The sequence below is a fragment of the Asterias amurensis genome, chromosome 7, assembly GCF_032118995.1.
Source record: "Asterias amurensis chromosome 7, ASM3211899v1".
Taxonomy (NCBI): domain Eukaryota; kingdom Metazoa; phylum Echinodermata; class Asteroidea; order Forcipulatida; family Asteriidae; genus Asterias; species Asterias amurensis.
The window spans coordinates 21673900-21694896 of record NC_092654.1 but is presented as its reverse complement, the minus strand read 5'-3'; the positions used below and the strand labels follow the sequence as shown (position 1 = coordinate 21694896).

At 37.1% G+C, this 20997-nt stretch overlaps 1 protein-coding gene across 7 annotated transcripts in view; it reads left to right on the top strand.

Moving 5' to 3' along the window:
* The window catches only part of LOC139939756 (dual specificity calcium/calmodulin-dependent 3',5'-cyclic nucleotide phosphodiesterase 1A-like), a 198574-nt gene that overhangs the window by 135748 nt on the left and 41829 nt on the right, over positions 1 to 20997 (top strand). For 5 of the 7 annotated variants that reach the window (XM_071935859.1, XM_071935858.1, XM_071935856.1 and 2 more), the window contains one exon: positions 18412 to 18486. In XM_071935859.1, the coding sequence (XP_071791960.1) occupies positions 18412 to 18486 (75 nt within the window). Of the gene's footprint in view, positions 1 to 12844; positions 12969 to 18411; positions 18487 to 20997 lie in introns of those variants that run through there. The other 2 variants (XM_071935861.1, XM_071935860.1) reach the window with 1 other exon arrangement.

The window sequence follows — 20997 nt, the reverse complement described above, 5'->3', positions numbered from 1 at the left end:
ATGCTAATAAAACATAGCTTCGCTGGGAACCATTCACAAACAATACATACTATATTTATGGTGTTTCGTTTGGTAAAGCCAGTTGCGCAACAATAGCGAAATAGTCCAGCGAAAACATGACTTCCCCGTCAAAATTCGCTTCGCATTCGCATTCGCAGGAAGTAGGAACCGCGCTTAAACTGATTTGACTAAGGCTTGCTGCTTAGCTTGTGAGTTATAAAACATATACATAATAGTGGTGTTTTTTGGTTTTGTTTGATGTGTAACGCACTATTAGCCAAGCGTATTTGCTCAGGTATAATTCGATCATATCATAATCTATATTTCATACAAATTGCCCGCTTAGTATAATACTTGCACGTGCGTAAACAACTCTGCCATTTATAATGTATAAGGATGCACTACTGATCTTAGTGTATTGTGGTGTAAGACCGGACTTTGTGTGAGTAGAAATCTACACATGACAAATGATACTCTTAATGAAGTGTCATAGTTTGTTAATGATCCCTTAAAGGATTTGGGTACTTCGTCAAAATGTCCATAGATTAACATTAAACTTACAGGGTTTGAAGATAATGATAGTGGAAAGCTTCCCTTCAAATATAACTTACTGAGGTGCTGTAGTTTTTGAGAAATTAGTAAAACAATGTCATGGAAACATGTTTGTAAATGAATAAAATAATTTTCGTCTCATGAGACGAACATTATTTTCATGACATTGTTTTACTCATTTCCCCAAAACTACAGCACATCAGCACATAATATTTTCAGGGAAGCTTTCTACTATCAGTATCTTCAAACTGTGTAAGTTAAGTGTAAATCTGTGGACATCGTGTTTTTTCTTGTCATACAAAAGTTACATAGACCCTTTAAATGTCAAACTTCTCTACTGAATCCACACTGCTGTTGTTAACCTATGTGGATTCGTCATTATGACAGTTGTATCATGCTTTCTCTCCTTATGTATAGACTCTGTTTTAAGCTGAACTTTCACATGTGACCTTTAGCATAAATCTTTATTTTTTTGCAGAGTTTTTTTTTATCAGCTTTACGTTGACACAAACCATATATTCCTGTGAAATAACTTGTGTTTTTCATTGTATGCATTTTGTGGTTATTTCTGTATTTTCTGTAATTTTATGTTATTATTACCTTTTACTTGTGGAATGCATCATTGCTTTTCGGTTTTCAACCAAATCGCATGTGAGAATTTTAACAGTGAAGAACGCTGTATGTTTTCACAGGGCTTGAATCTGGTTTAGATGTTTCAATAGTACACCTTTTGTTTTTGATCGGATTACCAATACACAGCTTCACTAGGTAAAACAAGTATCGAAGTTAGTTATTCGCTAATGCCACATAAAGGTATGGCTTGTATTTTATATCAAGAGCGTGCAGTGCAAACTCTGAAAATGAATGATTCTAGACTTACGTCGATTCACAGGTCACACTTGTATATATTTTGTGACCTTATTATTAACTTGCACCTTTATTGATTTGAAAGAATCTGCTTAAGACCACCGAATTCATTCAAACTGAACAAGAACTGATTACAATGGGCGACTGAACGTCGCAGCTTTGGAGAATTCTATACCAGTCAAAGCTCGGATGCCTTCCATTATTGATCATAATCATACTAGAATACAATCTTGTCATAAATAACAGACCATATTTCTGCAGAGCGATCGTTGAGTTCTCTCCATTTTAGCTTTCATACATTGGTCCAGGAAATCATTTAAAGGTACTTTCTCTCGTTCATCCGCATGGCTATGGTTCACATGGAGCTAAATCTGCATCTATACACTGCATAATCATCTTCATATATATTTTAACGAGATAGGGTACACCACGGCCTGTGTCTTGAAATAGACGCGGTCGCCATTTTGTTTGTTTGCATTGGTAAGATGACATCCCATGGAGCACATGCAGAAAATATTTTTTTTTGTTTCTGCCTTTACGTACACAGAGTTTCCCCGAGTGGTTCTTATTGACATTTTATTGTAAAATGCCATTAAACAACACCATTATGTTCTATTCAACGAGTACGTTGCCATAGATACTATTTGGCAATAATTGTAAGGCCTGGTGCATTATGCTCACTTTTTGTTTACCTCTTCCTTTTTGTGAAGCTCGGTAGGGAATTGTTAGACGAATGTCCATTTCGCTAAAAAAACAAAAAAACAACAACATCGGGTTATGTTCAAATAGCTGAATCTGACATGGAATTTTCTGTTGGTTGTTATAATAGTAACAAAAGAAATTTGTAAAGCACCTAATGCAAAAGCCTGTAAGGGCATAAAGACAAACAATAAACTATACAATGAGTGAAAGATACAATTACAAATCAGCAGATTACAAATGAACAACTTCAAAGAAATGAGTTTTTGATACAGACTTAAAACAGTGTAAAGAACTAGCCTGGGGAATAAGCACCAGGAAGACCATTCCAAAGAAGTTGAGCAGCGTAAGAGAATAATCTTTGACCATAACTAAAATAGAAAAAGCTCTTGTAGTTGAAAGCAATGACTGTTTAGATGATCGTAAAGTTCAAGTTGGGGGAGAATGGTGAATAATAGTATTATCAATTACATGTATATTGAATCACGGATGCATAACGAATAGTATATTATATAATAATTGCACCCATAACTCACTATACTTCACTATCGTGAATATCTTGAATTTCAGATCAACTCAACCAGTCATGTACTTCTGTCTTTTTCGAGAAGTATAACGAACCATAATCTCTTGATCAAGAAACAACGTTACATTCATTATTGCTATGGGTCACAATCTTTTGGTCTTAGCATTTTTTCTTCAGTCGTCTCAGGGATAATCATGTAGAAACATAACGACGACACGAGCGGAGACTAGAATAAAAGTCCTAGCTGTTTGCAAAGGCGACGTGACTGGGAGACTGTATTGGAACGTGATAAGATCACAATGCAAGAGAACATACATAGGCTGTAGTTCATTCACGGGGGGATGCTGTCCACATCAAAAAACGAGACTCATTCCAAGCCTCATGTTCTCTTTCTTTTTCCTGAGGGGCGCCCCCGGGAGTTCATCACCCACACACAAAAGTCCAATGGACGCAGTTCCTCAACACATCTTAAAGACAATTGAGTTCAATAGGTCGTCGAAGTTGCTAGATAACAATGAAAGAAAAAACACCCTTGTCACTCAAGTTGTGTGATTTCAGATGCTTGATTTCGAGACCTCAAAATCTAATTCTGAGGTTTCGAAATCAAATTTGTGAAAAATTACTCATTTCTCGAAAACTATATATGCACTTCAGAGAGAGCTGTGTCTCACAATGCTGTATACTATCAACAGCTCTCCATTGCTCGTTACCAAGTAAGGTTGTATGCTAATAATAATTTTTAGTAATTACTAATAGTGTCCACTGCCTTTAATGATGTCCTCATCTGGTGTCCGTGGAAACAGAGAGGTGCTTTCAAGAACTTTAAAGCCATTATACACTTTCGGAACAGAAAATTATTAATAAACACATGTCATGACACGGCGGAACGCGCGGAAACAAGGGTGGGTTTTCCCGTCATTTTCTCCCGACTCCGATGACCGATTGAGCCTAAATTTTCACAGGTTTTTTATTTTATATATTATAAGTTGTGATACACGAAGTGTGGGCCTTTGGACAATACTGTTTACCGAAAGTGTCCAATGGCTTTAAGAAACTTGGCGACAGAATGAACTGATGAACATTTTTTGATTGCTTTGGGGGAACCGTAACGATCAGATTAAGTTGCAATTAATTTTGGTTGGCTCGAGGAATGGTTTTGTCAAGTACTTTTTGGATCTCTGAATGATCGACTGAATTTTGTCCCTGGTAAAACTGAAGTGGCATGGACTTCTTGCATTTTGAAAATGACGGTTTTTTTTTTCTGTATACAACATTCACGATTCATCGAACTAGTTTGTCCGTCACCCGTAATCATAAAATTTATTAATTGTCCTTGATATGCAATGCGGTAAGGCGATCATCACACCAACCCTCTCATATAAAAAAGTAAAAACACATGTACAGTTGTCAAAATTGCTCTATGTATTTGCAAGATATAGCCAGAGGAAGAATATGATGGGGTTCGGGCTGATATGCGGTTGAATATTATTTCAACCAAGTGGAAAATCTCTGAGTTGCGGCGCCTCGTATTGTTTGTGCAAATAAAAACACCGTGGTTTGGATTATCTTTAAGGTTGGACCCACAAGGCTTAATAAACGTCCGTTCCCAAGAGACAACACTCCGTGTCGATATTATTCGAAATCCTCAACAAGATAACGAAGTTGGGTCCCTCTTTCATTACACGCTCTAGTAAAGACAGTCAGTTAGAGCTATTGGGAAGAGTGTAGACGTATTACAAGGCGGTTTGTATCAACCCCACCAGCGTTCACAGCTGCAAGGACAGAGAGTCATGGAAATGGTTGCTTGAGATGATACAAACACATAGACCTAATACTAACAGCCTGGGAGATGGGATATTTTCTGTGAATACCTGCTATGACTGTAGATTGGGTGAGGATGTTCTATCGCTGGTGGCGCACTTTAAGCCCTACCAGCGTACCATCCAAACGACACTGATAGCTGTTATAGGGCTACTTTTGCGCTCAAGATAATGGCGCAATAATAGAGGCATGCAAATGCTGATTAGAAAAAGATATTTTTTTGTATTTCGCTTTTATATGTCTGAGGTCAAGAGTAGGGTTTATTACAAGGGGATCAGGAGTAGCGCACTTTTTTTTTTTTTTTTTTTTTTTTATTGAAGTCGCCAGACACACAAGGCCTGAAGGCTACTCCAAGGGTGTGGGCTACAGTTTTTTTTCCAGAGACCGTTGCCACCTACTCCTTGGGCTGAAACAGGGTTACCCCTTTCACAGTCCATACGTATGTAGGCTTGGGCACCATCAATCTTAAAGTGATACACTGTGGATAGGAAAAGCAACTTGTTATTCTGTAGTATCGAATTTCAGTAATTTAAAATTAAACTTAGACTTGTGCAGCGAAATAAACATATGGGGATGTGGAGATGTGTTTGGCGATTCAAATAGCAGACTTAATCTCGTCATCTGGACGAGAATAATTAGCCGTACAGCTGTGGCGATGTTGAATCTAGTGAATAATTATTTATTGTAATACGCGAGTAATACTCAAATAAAGTATAACTGTCTGAGTTGTGAAATGGTGAACACAGAGGGCTTAAAGTTCAGACAGATTTACAAATCTTGTTTTCCCAAAATGTTTGATGTATTGGTCCAATGGGTTATATTTTGTTATTTCTTGTTCAGCAAGATGTAAAGGGCTTAGATTTAAGACAGATTTACAAATCTTGTTTTTCCAACATTTTTGATGTATTGGAGAATGGGTTATATTTGTAATTTTCTTGTTCAGCATGGTGTAAACACAGATGGCTTAAAGTTCAAACGGATTTAAAAATCTTGTTTTCCAAATTGTTTTGATGTATTGGATCGAGGAGGAGTAATTTCTTGTTAAGTTTTCAATGATATTGATTGCACCCAGAGTAGCTACTTGTGTTTTTTAACTGAATCACTTAATGTTTTACTCGCATGGACGCACCTAATTGTCTTGTCACAAGTGTTGGCGTTGGCGACGCGACGGTTTTGGTTCATGGCTATGAAAAACAAAATAGCAGATTCTACCTCGACGTTTTAATCGAAATTATTGATCGGTTAACGCGAATCTCCTTGTTCTAGTAAAGTAAAACCCCACTGATTGTGTTGTTGTAACCAATGGTAGGGAGAGCAGAAAGCTTTAACCATAATTTTATTCGCTTATGGTCGTTTTGAAATCCTTGGAACTTTTCATGTGTGAAAAATTGTACGTATTTCATGAAATTACAAATTCCCGAGTGATAGAATAACGATGACCATTTTGACGTTGTAACGGTCGGATTAAAGTAAAGGTTTTGTTTTGTCACTCGAGAAGATCACGTGTAAGTTTAAAATTAAACATTTCTGAATGATGACACAACGGTGCCCATTTCATGTTTCGTTTTGCAGTCTATTTATTGTAACCATTTCGAGAATATCATGTAAGTTTGACTTGTCGGGAATTGTTTCCATTGTAAACTGGGATGTGAATGGTAGAGACATTTGTTTCAATGTCGTAGAGTAAAAGTACTCGTCTGGGTGTTAGATAATTCGTTTCTTGGTAAATTTGTAACGTTCATTATATACACGATGTGACCTGTGACATCACATGTTTTCAAAAGAGCCACAAAGCCAGGACTTCATCAGTCACGATCTATACACAACCTACCGGAAGAAAACACAACATTTTACATACTATGGAGATTGCACTGTCAAATTCCTGTCAAATTTTGATAGATCAAAAGGGGGGCATATCTCAAAACTTGTCCAGCTTTTACTTTCATAACTCTTGGATTTATGCGGAAATTATGACCAAAATGTCACTATAGGACCAGTGTAGTATCTTGCCTGCCAGAATAGTCAGAGAATGTACAAGGTCACACTTATTGTAATCAGAGTTCACATGGTCTATAATTCTATAACCTTTCGATGTTGCATACAATTTTAAGCTGAGTCACAAACTCGTTAATAAAAGCTCTGCACGTTGCTGTAGATTTGTTTACGTTTTCCCGTGTTTTATTATTTTGATTTATTTTTACATAAAATGGTTTTGCTGTCTTTGTTTGCCATGGTTCCACTTGGCTTATCATCCTCTGACATTTTGTGTTTTTTTAGCACCAGCTGTTCCTAAATAGCGTATAATGTACATTAGGACGTCGTGACATTTGATGGTTTTAATTGTCATTCGATTTTACAAAATGAAGTTACAAATCAAATGAGTTTGGTTCAAGGTCAGTTTTCATACAAAAGGATTTGTCTTAGTCTCCTGCCTTTGCATTTCTTAAAGACAAATATATACTACGTACGTTCAAGTGAATAGTTGAAACGGCCATTAGTTCATGGCTTAAAAAAGGAGTAGTTTTAATGTGATTTAAATTCACAGAGTCACCATTTGAAGATGAATTATTATCAACTGCACAGCGTAAGACGCGGACGTGCATTGTAATCTTCGTTGACAAAGATTCCTAGAACAGACTTCTATAATGACGGTATCTAATTATGTTCATCAAGAGACAGCTTCTAATCATGATACGAGCCATCTTACGAGCTTACGGCAGCTGTACGTCGCAACGTCAACCTCAAGATTGAATAGGGGGAGGGGTGGCCAGTTCTTTATGCTGTGATCTCTTTGACATTCACAATACACAGGGAGGAAGAGAAGATGGTAGAACGGCAAAGCAGCCAACTCAAAGGTCTTGGATGATTTGTGAGCTCTATGGGAACTTCCTCCGAGAATAAAAACATCGTTTGGCTTTTTTCTCTTTGTGAGAGGGAAAGATCGATTCAAGTGCTTTACGTCCGGTGTTTGGAGACTGTTTCTTTTTATAAATTATTACCAGTCAGTAATTGATAGGATTGGCCGTTGCTTTCATGAATTGTATACAGGTCGTGGAGGCTAAGATCCTGGGTAGATTGTTTCTTTATTATGCTTTTTATGTTTATCTCTCCATATCTATTTCGCCCAAAGTAATTCAACATCAACTGTGAAATGAAGCACTCCCTTTTCTTGAAGCTCTTTCCAAAAAGTATACCATCTCCGAAATTAACAGGATTGTAATGAATCTAAGCAATTCATAGTTTATAAGAATTGCCTAATGTTACTATGTTTTACGGTATTAAGTACACACTGAGGGCGGGGTTACTTTTATCTCAGAAACACCACAGTACACAAAACATCAGACGGCAGTTCTGTCTTTAACGTTGCATTTATTGAAAACAAAAATTATACTGAAAAGTTATATTGAAAACAAAAAATAGTTATAAAAACACATCTTTCTCCCTCACAGAACAACTCGAACTAACCTAATAACAATACAACCTTGACTTTGTGCAACATTCATGTAAATCAACAGAACAGTCGAATCTCGTTTTGGGAAGTTTTGATGTAAAAAAAAAAAAAAAAAAAAAAAGGTATTCAAAACCAGGGCATCAACGAAAGACGGCTTCTACACATTGTATTAAAATATTATTTTAAGAACCTTGCCAGTTTATTGTTGCATTTCCCCACTTGTTTTTGTGCGTAGCTAAAACAATAATTTATAATAATGTAGGTCAAATCAATGGATTCAACACCTTCTGCCGAACGCGTGAAAATCCCACTTGGTCAGTTTCTCTCACAGCAGGATGCACCTTGGTACAGAAACACCTTCTTGTCATTGCCTGTTTATGGTTGAGCGGAATTGTTTCAAAAGAGGGCGCCCTGTAAAGTGCGCCAGCAATGCAACAGTTCATGCGTCAATGCACAATGCCCCTGCACTCAGTGAGAAGGGAAGGACAGGTGTGGGTTTCATAGAGTAAGTGAGACAGGATGTTACACCTGTGGGAGGGATGGCTGAGTTTAACATTTCGTTCAATTTGGCAAGGATGATGAAAATGATAATGGCAACAATGAACATAGCGAATGTCGTACACAGTTTTCTAATAACATTTATCTTTTGCAAATCTGTCATTCAATAATGTTAAAGGGATATTATTATAACAGAGTAATTTAGTCAGTTATAATTATTGTCATATTGTTGAAATAAATGCTTAACTACACATAATATCCAAATTAACAATGATACTGTTTTTAATCTTTTACTCGTAATTTTAACTAGACTGTTTCGCCAGGTAGTCGTCTCGACAGAAACTTGTTAGCCAAACTTCTTAAAAGGCAGGGCAGTACTCAATGTTGTTGTCTGGCAGCGGTTTATGAACCCGCAGTGATCGAGTGTACTGACTCTTTGTCTTACCTCTACATGCACTACAGCATCCCCAAAACATAAGAATCAATGAATGATGGGGTTTAATATTTCCAGCCACCCTGCCTCATCCGTCTGACTGTCGACATCTTGATGAGTCTACGTCCCGCAGGAACGGACGACGAGGGTATCGGATGAAACATGACAAATGGGAACGCATGCCCTGAATCTAGGTATCCCGGAGACCTGAAAAAATGATTAAATTTAAAACGATCGTCATCCAAAAGAACCTTCATTTACAATCCTAAAGTAATGTCGTCAAAGAGACCGTCACTTGTGAACGTACAAAACTATGGGTACGTATGTCTTTATTTGGTAGCTGTTTTTGTGACTTTTTTTAATCTACCCCATCATTGACGTAAGCTGAGGGAAGGGGAGGCACATTATTGATGGGGCCAGTTTCAAAATATTTGCTTAAGCACGAAAATAGATCGCTTATTTTACACATGTTTACTGTCCAAAATTTTCTGCCATACATTGCTTATTACTAGTATTAAGCTGCTGTTTACTTAGCATAACAATTGAGTGGAGTCTTGGCCGGTAATCTGATTTTACTAAGCAATGAACTTTCTGCTTAAGCAATTCCCTTTGCTTAAGCAGCTCTATGAAATTGGGCCCTGGACTTTGTAGACTAAATATTTTTAGTCATAATAAAATGTATCACATGATATGTTTTAATGTGATTTTGTCAAGGTTTTTATAAACAGTTTTCCGTTTACAGGCAGACAGTGTTTTTTCTTTTCAAACTTACGTCAGCTTACCTTAATTGTTATTATTATTTTTTTTTTAAATTGCATAATGAGATTGCTGAAATGGGGGCGATTGCAAAATACAGATTTTAATTGGCTAGAAGTGCCCCCTTTAGAAAAATAAGTTTTGATGCTAAGAGTTCATACAGTATACCCAACGGAATACTAGTTTCTGCTCAACCCGAACATTATCCTCTACAGCTGCGAAGCGAATTCTTAATGAAATGTATCCTGCTCCCCTTGATGTCCTAAATACAATTATATTTCTTGTTTAAACTCAGCTTTTTATAGATCTGCAACATCTTGTTTTCAGGTAGTAAACGTAGAGGTCGGGGACAAAAAAAAAAAATAAATAAAATAAATGCGCGAAGCAGCCAGAAGGCTATAAGAGCACATAATGCCGATTGCAGATTGCGTAGTCACCTCGTGTCCACACTTATGGTGATCCCAACCTAGCTTCGCGTATTGTCATAGCTGTGCATTTGTAAGAGGACACTATGAAAAGCAAGAAATGAGAATTGTATCGTGGATTCGTACAGACTTGGTTACCAAGCCGTGCCTCCAAGCAGTGAGATGTTGTCTTAACCATTCCGTTAATGGAGAGAGAACAAAATATAAAAAATGGAGAGGAGTTCGGGGATTTATTAACGATCGTAACATTTAAACAACTTAAACCCCCAAAAATAGCGTTGAAAATAAAGATTTTCAGTGTAATTGTGATCAAGAGTTAAATCAAATTGTATTAAACAAAATATATATACAAATATATATATATATATATAATGAATAGGGTAGATGGACTTAGCTTTCGATCTAAACCGTACTTTCTTCAGAGTTATAAAACAAGTACAAACAAATACATATCCATTTTATAGAAAACGAGAGGGGAAAGGTTTAAGGGAAGGATCCAGAGAGAAGCGGGAAAATAACAGCCAATCAAAGTAACTATTTCAGAAACAATTATACAAATATATATATATATAATTTATCGTGATGAATTATTTCTTGTTCAAAATGAACTTAATTTTGGTAATAACTTTTAAATTAAACATACAAACAAAATTCCGGAACCTTAAGCCTTATGTAAGTCGAATAAAGAATTGTTTGCAATAGATATAGCAGTATGTGTTAATTACTCATTAACTTAAACAGTTATTTATCATCCAAAGTCAGGTGTGACTGCGATGGCTGAGTTCATTTGTTCACAACTTTCTAAACTTCTAAATTGACAAAAATTGCTCCAAAACGGCAAGGCTTACAACAACAATAGTAACTGAGTAATTGGCATGCTGTCCCATGTTTTAATACATTTTGTTATTTTTCCCCGAAGTTGACGTCAATTCGTAAGGAACTTGGGCGCCTCTTCCTTAGTCTGAGGCTTTTTCACCTGCTCTATGTATTAAACGAAATGGGGATTATTCCTTCGACTTCAACAAACAACAAATATATAACATTCGCGTAATTAAAGTACTATGGAGCACTGTTAAACCCAAGAAAACTTGAGACTTTAAATTTCAAATAACCTTCTGCAAAACGAAGGAGTCACCGGGGTGGCAATGTAAATGATGGATTCCGTGTCGCCTTTAAATAGTGACATAAATTATATGCCGCAAACATCCACAAACAATTTGAAAAACAAGATTGCCCTCGTGTCTATGTTTTAGTGCTCAACAGTCATAGTATGATTCGTATGCACAAGTATAAATACCAAGCTTTGGCTTTAAAGACAATGGACACTATTGGTAATTGTCACAGACCAGTCTTCTCACTAGGTGTATCTCAACATATGCATAAAGTAACAAACCTATGAAATTTTGAGCTCAATTGGTCCTCGAAGTTGCGAGATAACTATGAAAGAAAAAACACCCTTGTCAGGGGAAGTTGTGTGCTTTGAGATGCTTGATTTCGAGACCTCAAATTCTAAATCTGAGGTCTCGAAATCAAAGTCGTGGAAAATTACTTATTTCTCGAAAGTACACTTCAGCGGTAGCCGTTTCTCACAATTTGTTATGCTATCAACCTCTCCCCATTACTCGTTACCTAGTAAGGTTTTATGCTAATAATTATTTTGAATAATTACCAATAGTCTCCACTGCCTTCAAATCCTAGAGTTTGCTTCGTATATTATTTAGATGTTATAAATAATATCTCCATTTTGAATCGGTGAACTCTAATTTCAAGAACTACTCATTTCAAAATTCAAACATGTTCGCTGACGTCACTTGGTCGGTTTAAGTTTTATAACGGTTTGTCATTAACGGGAGTAATGTTTGTTGACAGAAAATATCATTCAATGAATTATGCAGCAATCTTTTAAAGGGAAAATACGCCATTCTTTTGAAATAGCAAACTTATTTCTCATCGTACAATTATCTCATTTATCAGTTTTTTTCAAGACCCCTCCGAAATTTTCCCAAGATCGACATCGAGCATGACTTTTTATATAAAACAGTTTTATTGTTCAAACATTGATTGTGAGATAGTGTCCAATCTTCTATTGACGATCAACATGAGTCTCTTTCCACACGAATTGCCATCATCAATCATTGCGGGAAAACACAGGCGTAGTGTTGCTAAGTTTCGTCAACGAGTGTGAGATTTTATAATTAATTGCCCTCTTTAAAGCAGAAAGTGCTTGGCGAGAACAGAGTGCTCGCCAAACATGAAAATGTTAACATTATTACAGGCAATGCACGGTTACCGATTATACACCGATTAACTCAAGCATCAAGACATCATTGCATACTAACACCTTGTTATTATCTGCCCTACATAATACTCCCCGTCGAAATCGCCACGTATGCATGAGCCGTCCGCACACTTTACTGCAAAATGCCCCATCGATAAACCGCCAAGGGAAATACAATTTTGTTTCCGCACAAACCCCGCGTAATATTTCGTACAAATCACCCTCTAGGCATTGTGGGTAGGGTTGCAGACGATACTCGTTTTGGCGGGATTATGTATTGACATCATGTCCTGCTGCTGCATGGGTGTTGCATGCCACTGCCACGATACACGCATACGGCGATCCTGTGAGTTATCTGGGAATAATAATAATAATGCACTCCACATAAACCACATGTGTTTGATATCATAAGACAACGTGTACAGCGGAGTTACATTTTAGTACGCTGGTAATTGCTGAGGACGGATCCATTCTGACGCAGAGCAGTGAGTGGAAAAACAGAGGTATTGTCTGTTGGATTTTTGGAGTGGGACTTTTTAGGAGACACAAAAGAAGGATGTATCCACGTCAACTACGGAGGATGATGAAGCGGGGTCGATCGGGAAGGAACCCTCAGGGACGAGGGGGTTGTCACTCGCTGCCTTCAACTTCCAAGATACCAAGTGAGGATTTGTAGTCTTCGTTCAGTCAGTCTAGTTATTGATTTTAACATTTGTGGTGTACACAATATCTACTTCGTGAGAGATATATGGGTCTTTTTCTCGAAGTCTGGTCATAAGCGGGCGCTGATATTCACTGGTTTAGCTGGTACGGTATATCGTATTGCTGCATCGAACAATGCAGCAATGGTATCGTTTAATGCACGATCATTGTGCTTGTTTCAACATCCTCATTACGTTTAACCATTGCACTGAACGCTGCTATTTCACAGCTTCTGTAAAACACCTATGACGCATTGTGCAAATAATTTACTTGCATTGTGCCTTCATGCATATTGTTCATAAAACATCATTGCTACATTATTTAACCGCTGCTGTTAATATTTCTTAAAATATGCATATAATTACCGCTTAGAACAATTATTTTGTAGTCGATACAGCTTACTGTTTTACACAGTAAACATACCCACCTGTTGATATTAATCAATAACTTAAAATATATAATTTGCAATAGATGATTATCAGAGACCCCTGGAGTATCGTGTCTCTGCTAACGATAACGCTAAGTTAGGAACGCATACATTTACCTCCAGGGCAAGGCTTTAACCTACACCTTGCGATCGCGTCTAAAAGTATTTTGAATATTCCGTTTGCCGTTTATCATTCCTGGAGTCCCTGGGGTCGACGTACAGCCGTCAAGGGCCTATGACTTATCTCCGAAGATACGGAGATTTTATATTTTGCAGCAGTCGAATGGACGAACAGGGGGTTCGCGCCTTTATGTAAAGCGATGTTTTCCCACAGCACTTTGTCCGGCGCTGCTAAGTGTTTTTTTTTCTCTACACAGTTGTTATGGAAAGGAAACTAGAGAGCTTGTAACACATGTTAGAACCATTTGGGCAAAGGGTTGGGGAGATTCAACGCTGATGTGGAATTGGAAAACAGATAATTATAACTATAAAAAACGGCTGATTGATACTTTGAGTTAATTATTATAATTATGGTGGCTTGTAATTTGCTGGTATACATAAAATTTGAGATTATGCAGGAAATAATGACCTCCGTTATATTATAGAGCAGTTATTATTGTGAACGTTTTGGATGTCAGCTTTAAACTTAAGATATGTACGTAAAATCCCTGACGATTTTTTTTATTCTGAACATTAAAACAAATTTTTATGTGGATACGTTGCTTGCGAATAAACTATGTCTCTGTTTTATAAAACAGTTAAATGACATGGTGTTACCCGAATGTCTTAAAACATTAGAACGTAACCTGTTGCTTAATTTAGGAAAGCGATTAAATAGAAAGGTAAAAACAAAATGTTTAGTTAAATTTATTTCTGCTCTGAGCCTTTGACATTTCACTGTGACAAAACTGTTGTCGAACCAAAGTATGTTTAGGCCTACAAAACAAAACAGTCTTATTCATATAAAAATATTAAAAACAAAAACGAAATTCGCTCCAGTTTATATGTCTTGCAATAATTATGCGAAGTAGGTCAAGATAGCTTGTCCTCAATAATGATAAGCAGGAATGTTTATATCTGGACAGTTTTACACTCCGTTTGCCAATGATATCTTGTAACTTTACCCTTTTGGATACGGAGTTTGTGCGGTGTGTGTCCGACATAATTCATTGATATGTCACCTTTATTCTGAATGTCAGTAACACGTCGAATCTATTCGGATTGAATTCAACATGTGTCGCTTCATTTATAAAACAGGACAGGTTCTGTGTATTATTGTATGGCGAAACCACCCACTGGCGTCTATGTGTACATTTGTATTGAAATACGCAGATCTACAGATGGTTTTCACATGTCATGCATGGGTGTGATCCTTTATTGTGTTTGATCAAACTAATTCAGTTGTTGATACACCTAACAGGTTTTTTTCACGTTAGGGAGAAGTGTAGTATAGATAACATCCACGTTGAGTTGAAGGGATGGTTAGCAAGAACCTCGTCAAAAAATTATCATTTTTATAAAGAATTAAGCCGACGTGTAAATGGTTTCATTTGTAAATCCACCATGTTTCTTTGAGTTAATATTAGGAGATGTTATGCAAAGGTTATGTGGTCTTCTTTGTCTATTGGAGTTGACTGAACTCGTTTCAAGTTTTGTAAGGAAGTTCGTTTGTTTACCTTTGTACTTTTCATGTATGAACGGCAACTTAGGACTATGTGTACCGTAACAAAATATTCCTTTCTTGACTTAATTTTACAACTTTAACATACTTGTAGATCATCATCCATTTAGAAGAGGGTCATGCACGGATTTGTATTGTTGTCATGTCGAGACGTCTGCTCTCCAAAAACATTTAAACTATACCAAGGTGGAAACAAATAAATTGAATTGGCCTCGCCTAAATCATTGTTTATAGACAATCAGAAGTCATGACTTCTGAAGTAAGAAACTATTTGAAGGTGAACTCAGCATGATCCAAACTCTACATCCGTCGGTACGTCATGTCAATTTCGAGCGTCCATCTCTCTTTAAGATCTCCATTATGATATTGGATCATCTAAGATACCTCATTAAACATCCACCTTGTGGAACGTCACACTCGTCGCCTTTTTAAAACCAATCAATACCATTTCAGACTTGATAGCAAAAACTAACGAAGCCATACAAATTCGTCATCTGATCTTCTAGAAAGAACACAAAAATAGTGTGTACCATGACATCATTAAGAATTAAGCCTTTAGGGGTTAAGATGGTTGTTATCAGTTTGATGAATGGATTAATTATTAATTGGCTATCGCGGTTTAAGATGAGTAACGCTACATGCGATGTATTACACACTGCATGATCAGAGCCTGTCGTAAGGCGCCTTGTAAAGAGTCTACCACTAAGCAGAAATTGCACATAATAGATTGACGTTTCTTTTGCGACAGTCATTTTTTTAAACAGCGACGATACCATGTTGCTTGATAAGTTTACAGCGATTCTCAAATGCTACGGTAACATACCGACACTTTTATTGAATTCTTAGTAATATACCAGTTATAATCGTTCAAGATGCTTCATTACAGCTTCTCAGACAAAGATTATCAACACATAATGGGGTCAGACAGTTTTTACATCCTAGCCTCGGTTTGGATTGAGTTGATGAGGGGAAGAAACAAGATGGCGTCACCTTAACGGAAATCATGACCACTACATTTGTTAGCCTTAAATAAACACAAACCTCAGTGTATCCATGCCGCCATAAAGTGCATCCCGTCACACGTGTTCAGCCAATTCTTTGAACCTCTAGGCATAAAATACAAAGTAGGCTGTAATTTATGCGACTTTTCTAACCGTCCCATTAAATACTGATGAGTGGTATAAACATTCAACTCCCCAGTCCAGTTTCCAGGGGCTTTCAATTATAACATTTGCTGGTGGGGACACTCCTAGTCGTGGGATCGAGATTGAATAACTCAATTGTTGTGACATACTGGTAATTTTTTTATGAGCATACATTCAAGTTATATTGTCTTTAAAGTCCTATTTTGTTTTAGGAAACAAATATCAGTTTTGTTGTTATGTCAGTGTGAAGTAAAAACCATGCTCTAAGCTTCGCTTCGGGTAGAGTCGTGGTTTGTACACCATCTTCGCATATAAGTTTAAAGGGAAGGTACACGTTTGGTAATTACTCAAAACAAATACTAACTTAAACAGCCAGTAACTAGCATTGGAGAGCTGTTGACAGTATTATAAAACATTGTGAGAAACTGCTCCCTCTGAAGGTGCATAGATTTTGAGAAAGAGATAATTTCTCACTAAAACAATAAAAGACTTCTAGCTAGAAGTCAAATGAAAGAATTCTAGCTAGAAGTATTTTATTCCTTTATGAAAACACTCATATTCGTCCAACAAGGGTGTTTTTTCTTTCATCATGTTCTCACAACTTCGATGACCAATTGAGCTCAAATTTTCACACAGGCTTGTTTTGTTATGCTTATGTTGGGATACACCAAGTGAGAAGACTGGTCTTTGAAAATCAAACGTGTTGTGTCTCTTTAACTGTGCCCCTCATAGCAGTCAATATTTCTATACTGATATTTAGTTTCCTAAAACGCACAAAGAATCATTGATATATTATTTGTTCGTAGATATTTTTTTAGAAAGTTTGGTTTTGCATTGCGGTCGATTTGAATGGACATGCAAAAACAATCAAATCTTCACAACATTTTCTCCCAGTGCAATCATGTTATTGATTGATTAATACTTTTTAAATACTGTTTTCTGGGGGTCTGCTACCTTTTCACTGTTTTTCCTTGCATAATATTGGCGCCTATTGATTTTGTGTTATTATGCAGCCTACAAACGTGGTTTACTCTATGATGTATTTCTGAACTTAGATGTGTTTAGACTCGCAAACCAAAGTGAATTTCACTATACGTTTGAGTCCAAATTTTCACAGATTTGTTTTGAATGCACATGTTGGGATACACCAAGTAAGAAAGCTCGTCTTTGACAATACAAAGGGCGGGTCCGTTGCCTTGAACAAAAACACAAAAAGAATGTCATTACCAGGATCCGAACACAAATCCTGATGACCTCCAAGAATTGAAACAAGTGAGGTACAACGTACATCTCGCCAGGAAATAATATAATAAACAGTCATCCAGTAACCTGGGAGCATGCACCGACAGGTTGCTTCGGGATAGGTTCTATTTGTTCAATCCATACAGGCGAGCACTGAGTCAATACATCGTGCATCTGTTCAAATCATAGCAATTTCAAATTGAGTTGAGAAAAAGAGACGAAATGAAATGAAATCTAAGTCTGAGAATTGCAAGGTTTGCCAGCCAAAGAGATTCATATAGCTTAATCATATTGGAGTATTGTTCTATGCTCAGATTGTCGTTCAACCGTAAGGATTTGAAATGTTGCATCGTGGAAGTATATCTAAGAGAGGTTTGCAGTTACACCAAGTGAATATCTACTCTCAAAATGTAAAAGAGTGAAAAACACCAATCTTTACATTTCGAGTTGTCCCTCATATGGCTTTTTAAAAAGAGTGATGGTTGTTTCACTCTTTTTTCTCATTTTGTTATGGGGGGGGGGGGCTACTCCAGGACAGAGTGAAAAATCACTCAAAAAGATGCAACCTTCAATAAAAGAGTGGAAGACCACTCGAAAAAGAGATGCCCTCATATGGCTCTTCAAAGAGTGCATTTTCACTCCTTTGCATTTAGACAGTAGTTTTCTTCTCTTTGATTCAAGTTGCTTAAAGTACATGTACAACGTTGGTAATTTTCGAACATCGGGTTTTGGCCGGACAAGCGCGATAGAGAACAATTTGATAGCATTTTAAGCAACACTATTTCAATGAAAGTTTACTACCACAACCTTGATGTCAAAACCTGTGAATATTTATATTATTTCCATCTTACCAATGTTGTACACACCCTTATAACGTGTCTGTCTTTGTTTTGCTCATTTTTCTACAGTTGCAAATCCGTCTTCCTCATCGTTCACGGAGGATGATACCGGGAACTCGGCCTCAAAGAACGGGGATATCCCGAGTAAGTTAAGCCACTTTGTAATATTTTTTTGACAACTCGAAGAACGTGGATAATCGTCAAGTTTCTCACTTTCATTTAAAGGCACTGGTCCAGGACACATTTGGTTATTGTCAAATACTAGTATTCCCAATTGGTGTATCCCATCACATGCATAAAATAACAAATCTGTGAACATTTGGACTCGTTGGTCATCGAAGTTTCAAGAGAAAAATGAAAGAAATAACACATTTGTCGCACAATCTGTGTGCTTTCAGGTGCTTAATAAAATTAATAAAGGGCTTCAGGCCTGAAGTGTTTTCATTTTGAGTTAGAAACCACTTTATCAACAACTACGTAGTTGAGAGAAAGCCATTCCTCCACAATGTTGTTTACTATCAACAGCTCCTCCATTGCTTCTTTTCAAGTAGGTTTTTATGATAACATTTCGAGCAATTACCAATAGTGTTCGGCGTCTTTAAATGGAGGGTATTCCTCTGGGAATAACATTTTTAAAACAAGTAGCGATAATAAACTAATTCCTTATTAATTGAACATATTTTAAATAATTTTCAGCAAAGATCACCTGTTGCCGCTTACGTTCAGGCAGGTCTTCAACGTCCTTTTTCAGCCAATTGTCAATATATGCATCTTTATGTAAATCAGACATATTCAGATTCCTAAACTGCATTGTACCATATGATAAACCTACACAACAGTTTGTTTGATTGAACACTACTGACAGCACCAGCACATCTACACAAATATATCCAGGATATATTTATCATGTCATTATAATTTGCTTAATTTCCCGTGTAGATACAAACTTGCCAGAGAAACGGTACGAGAATAAAAAACGGGCGTTCGTTTCTCGTTAGGGCCGTGGACGCACACCATCATTGTCACAACAAATAACCCGAGTCATACCTTCGTTTTCCTCTTGATCAACAATGTCACAAGCCACAGGCTTTGGTTTTGATGAGAACACGGTAATATGATGGTATATTAATATAATGTGTGGCTCTATGGGAGGAGGGGGGGGGGGGGGTCTTCATTCCCTGTGGGGGATCTTGCTATTATTATAACGATAGCTAAGCTTTTTCGTGAGATTTCAATGCATAATTTGCACTGGTTGGTAATTTTAGAAAGATGGTTCGGCTGTAATTACGTGCATTGTGTTTAGAATCACGCACACGGTTTAAAGAAAAGAAAAAGATAAAAATGCCGTTTTTTTAAACGTGATGTTTTGTAATGTAAAGAGTGTGTTTCTCGTGTTTCAATACGTTGTCGTTTTGTCTAATTATCTCGCAAATAATGGAAGTAATAATAAGGGATTACCTGTTTGTTATCGTTCTCGCATCAGAGAGAATAAAATGGATTTGATGCATAATTGCAGATTTTGGCGAAACATGGAGGAATGAAACACCATGGGTGAACTGTGTATAGTTATCATAATGCGAATAAAGTGTATGTTGTATCAACGTGTTTGTAGCTGTGTGGACATGAATAATGAAGGCAGGTACCTGTATGTCTGACGCTGCTACGGTGGAATGTTCGAAACCATCGCTTTGGTTTCAGCTCCTCGGTAGCCTCTTTGAATCTCTATAAAGAAAGTGTGCACTTTCAGAGCATAAGCCGGTGCCAGCTAGAGCTTGAGATAAAGTCTTGATTTCGAAACGGCCCATACTATTGATTGTCTTCATTTATTATTTGACTACATATATCCAACAGTACAATTATCGCAAATAACGGGATGAATAGGAAAGGAGAACAAAAGCTCAGTTTTAGATGTGGGAGGAAAATCCAAATGGGGGAAACCCACGCAGTCAGGTAGGGACTGGATGCCCAATCCACGTGGGATTTGAACTGGGGTCCATATAGATGAAAGACATGGAACGAACATCCAGAATAATCACCGCGGACACAAATACATGGATCACCGTACCTCACCTAAAAGGAGAAACTCTGCATTTGAGGAAGAAATTGTTTTTGTAACGACTGCTTCACTCTTAAACTCTTGGGTCAACATGAACCCGGATTACTTGTCTCTTGGAGCTTATAACTCATGTATATGACCTGACCTGGGTTAACGCAGAATCTGATTTAAAAATCCCATTTCATTTAAATCCGTTTTCGTTTTTTTTTTTTAGAGAGCAAAATTAGGCATGGCGGTGGATTATTATAGTGTCGCGAGGTATATCCCGATGCATAAGTTTTGCTTGTATAGCTTTAATACCGCCGTTTCTTTTGAATGTTGCTGTATTAACTTTTCTGTTACACAATGTAAACGTTTTAAAACTTTATATCTTCTTAGTAATGCAACTGTACTCTTGAATGCGATTATTCGTGGGAAATCGGTGGCAAAAATTGTGGGTCATCGAGTAATGGCTACAAGATTAAGTTTCCAAAAAATAATTTCCACTGAGCTGGTTATATTGACGTTTTCAATTTTTGTCTCCGAGTACAGCTGAAGACAAAAAAGCAGTGGGCCTGAATATGTTACTATTCCCCTGTTTAAAGGATTTATGTACTTTT